This window comes from Elaeis guineensis, chromosome 3, assembly GCF_000442705.2.
Source record: "Elaeis guineensis isolate ETL-2024a chromosome 3, EG11, whole genome shotgun sequence".
NCBI classification, from domain to species: Eukaryota; Viridiplantae; Streptophyta; class Magnoliopsida; order Arecales; family Arecaceae; genus Elaeis; species Elaeis guineensis.
Window position 1 is genome coordinate 102,241,149 of NC_025995.2, and position 3,523 is coordinate 102,244,671.

The following is a 3,523-nucleotide window of genomic DNA, read 5'->3' on the forward strand; positions in this document are numbered from 1 at the left end:
ATCCAGAAACTTCATACTGAGACTGTCCAATGACTCGCACCGTAATGCTAAAAAATCAAGTCATGTAGTCATCAGTATATGAACGGCCTCTCAAAATAGAATCACCATGAACAATGTGATCTCGACGTGCATCCCAAATATCGATGTACTGTGCATGTCTGATACGCCAGTCGATACGAACTCTCCCTCGTCGATCAATACGATGAAGTCCCTGACTGGTATCAAACTGCTCTGGACCCACAACCAATCGAGACGGAGCCCACCGCCGGGAGAGACGGGGGCTGAGGACCGCCGTCGGGACGCGGGGGCCCGCCGTGGCCATCGGGATGCGGGGCTCGGCCTCGAGAAGTACGACCCGCCGACATAACATTTTCTCTCCTAATGTTCTGAGACACGTTCGAGTATGTGTATCCATATGCACAAATCATAATATCCAATAATTTAAAATTAAATAATATAAAATAAAATCAATATTTAATATTATTCAATAGAATCAAAATGTTAAATATATCACAAAAAATAGTACAACAAAAATGTAAAAAAACTAAATACAAATACAACAAAGACTAAGTCCCACAAGGACGTCGCGGCGCCCGTGGTCGCTTGGACCTTCTCAGGAAGGTCCTCGCCGGCTGCTCCTGCTGTGATGGCTCCTCTCCTATATCAGTAGAGGAGATCTGCTGATCATGCTGCTCAGGAATAACTGATGCTGTCGGATCATCTACGGACTGAGAGACCCGTTCAACTCTCTCATCTGGATACACGGATGGACCTGAAAAAAAATATCATACTCATGTGGCCAACTGGTACCCGGTGATGGCATCTGGGGGATGTAGGACGAAGAAGACGCTGCCATCTGTGGATGAAAAGGCGGTGGCATCTGTGCAGCATCGAATGATGACATATGCGGAATATGCGGTGATGGCATATGTGAAGCATATGGTGACGGCGTATAACTCATATCTGGCGCCCGAACTGCTCCATACCAAGGCGCACAGGTATGTGGATCAACACCAATCGCCTCCAATGCTCCGGAACCTGTTCTCTCCATCTCCCGCAGTATCTGAATCCGCTCGTCCTCATCAGTCGTAGATAAAGCACGACGAGTGTCCAACACAAGATCCGACACAGAATCAGTCTATAAAATAAAAATAGAACTGTTAGTATAAAACAATCAGTATAGTGCACAATATAAAACAAAAATATAACACAAATAACATGAAGTAATTTTCGTAATCTTACCAAAAGACGTACAGTAGAACTCTCGCCCTCGTATCCAGAAACTGCATACTGAGACTGTCCAATGACTCGCACCGTAATGCTAAAAAATCAAGCCATGTAGTCATCAGTATATGAACGGCCTCTCAAAATAGGATCACCATGAACAATGTGATCTCGACGTGCATCCCAAATATCGATGTACTGTGCATGTCTGATACGCCAGTCGATACGAGCTCTCCCTCGTCGATCAATACGATGAAGTCCCTGGCTGGTATCAAACTGCTCTGGAATGTCCTGAGTCTGACCAAACTGCCGCAGGACACGATCGGGAAGATGCCACTCTACCACATCAAAACAAATAAGTGGCACCCTAGCAGTCCATATGTCGTGTCCAAATGTACACATCTGCGGCAGTATAGCCAATATCCCATCTGTATATGGCTTCCACAAAAACTGATATAATATAATTAAAATAAAAAAAATTAATATAAAATTATAATAGATTATGAATACTGTAAATTGATATTTGTAAAAAATTCAAAATTTACTCGTCTAGATGTATCAACTAATGTATCCAACTGGCATCTATAAACCCGTGCCACTCTTGTCGATACGTGATGAACGTTGAATGCAACGTTCCATCTGTTTCACAGTGTACTAATATTAAATAAATTTAAAATAATAAAATTTAAATAAAAAAAATATTTCGATACCTGTATCCTAATGGTCCGTCTAGTCTGAATGGAACATCAGGATCCTGCTGCTCTGATGGCATCTCAAGCAACTGTCGTCGTAATGGACTGATAGTCGGCATACGCTCCCATACCCAAATCTGCAAAATTTAAAAATTAAATAAATGATATATCGAATATAAAATATAATTAAATATTAAAAATTAAAAATTTTAATTCACGTACCTGTAATAATACAAGATAACCGCCAATCTCGCTCTGATCAGCATAGGAACCCCGACACATAGCTCGGTATAGACAAGCTAGTACTGCACTGCCCCAACTGAGTCGACGAGCGAAATCTAAATCCTCTAATAATGGCAAAAACATCAACTTCATCTTATTCGATGAAGTATCAGGTAACAAGACACCACCTAACAATCGCAGCACCTGACCCCTAACATACTGCTGCACCATCTCCTCTGGTGCATCATCCGCAATATGAAAATGACGATAACGATCATCCAAACACTCAATCCTGAGTCGTGAATGATCAAAAAAATGTGCGTCGGGCTCAAACCCTAACAACCGCAAGCACAAAGCCTGCCACTCCGGAATGGTAAGTGTGGGATCAAGTCCGGTAACTGGATCTCCATCAACTGGTAGTCCAGTAAGGATGCTGACATCCTGTAAACTGATGGTCGCCTCACCAAATGGAAGATGAAATGTGTGTGTCTCTGGACGCCATCTCTCAAGCATAGCAGTAATAAGACCAACATCCATCTGTATACGACCGATCCGATATACTCCATAAAATCCCAGATATCGTAAATAATCTAACACTCTATCTGGGATGTCCTCTGTCCTCCAGAAATCTGCATCGGATCGTCGTAGACGAAGATGTCTGGACTCCTGCAAGAAAATATACTAATTAGATAACGTACATGATTTTTAAAATAAAAATTTAAAAAGTAAATAAGATTGTAATGCTTACGCCGCCATCTAAAATAGTCTGTGATCGATGGTGCTCCTGCAATGTAAGAATGCTGCTGTCTCGGGGACCGGGATATCGTGGATCGTAAGCCATAATACGCTGTCTCAAGCAATATTATCACAGATGTATTAAAAAAAATAGATAATATATTTTATATTTTTTTTAAATACAATATTATCACACAATACAACTTAAACACAAAATTCAGTTCATCCCAACATATTAAACACGAAATGCGTGGCTCGCCGCCGGGATGCGTGGCTCGCCGCCGGGATGCGGCGGCCAAGGAGAAGGGAGAGAGAGAGGAAGAGAGAGAGAAGGGGGCCGGGGGCCACCGCCGGGACGCGGGACCCGTCGCCAGGATGCGGGACCCGCCGCCGGGACGAGCGGCCCGCCGCCGGCCGTCTGTGGCCGGCGGCCAAGGAGAAGGGAGAGAGAGAGAGGAAGAGAGAGGAGGGGGCCGGAGGCCACCGTCGGGACGCGGGGCCCGCCGTCGGGACGCGCGGCCCGCCGCCGGCCGTCTGTGGCCGGCGGCCAAGGAGAAGGGAGAGAGAGAGAGGAAGAGAGAGGAGGGGGCCGGGGGCCACCGCCGGGACGCGGGACCCGCCCCCGGGACGCGGGACCCGCCCCCGGGACG

At 45.5% G+C, this 3,523-nt stretch overlaps 1 protein-coding gene across 1 annotated transcript; it reads right to left on the reverse strand.

Moving 5' to 3' along the window:
- Positions 1 to 1,724: 1,724 nt before the first annotated feature.
- LOC140856302 (serine/threonine-protein phosphatase 7 long form homolog) lies at positions 1,725 to 3,132 on the reverse strand. The gene is made up of 4 exons (XM_073253412.1): positions 2,887 to 3,132; positions 2,139 to 2,804; positions 1,935 to 2,053; positions 1,725 to 1,863 (listed from the first exon to the last, which is right to left on the reverse strand). The coding sequence occupies exons 1-4, from the start codon at positions 2,977 to 2,979 to the stop codon at positions 1,725 to 1,727; spliced, it is 1,017 nt and encodes a 338-aa protein (XP_073109513.1). The 5' UTR covers positions 2,980 to 3,132.
- Positions 3,133 to 3,523: the final 391 nt, after the last annotated feature.

Bases quoted from the DNA above. Each gene is read 5' to 3' on its own strand.
- LOC140856302 (XM_073253412.1), bottom strand. From the start codon at position 2,979: ATGGCTTACGATCCACGATATCCCGGTCCCCGAGACAGCAGCATTCTT. The intron at 2,054-2,138 runs GTACGTGAATTA...TAAATTTTGCAG, and splicing joins GTTATCTTGTATTATTACAG to ATTTGGGTATGGGAGCGTAT. The intron at 1,864-1,934 runs GTATCGAAATAT...ACTGTGAAACAG, and splicing joins GACGGACCATTAGGATACAG to ATGGAACGTTGCATTCAACG.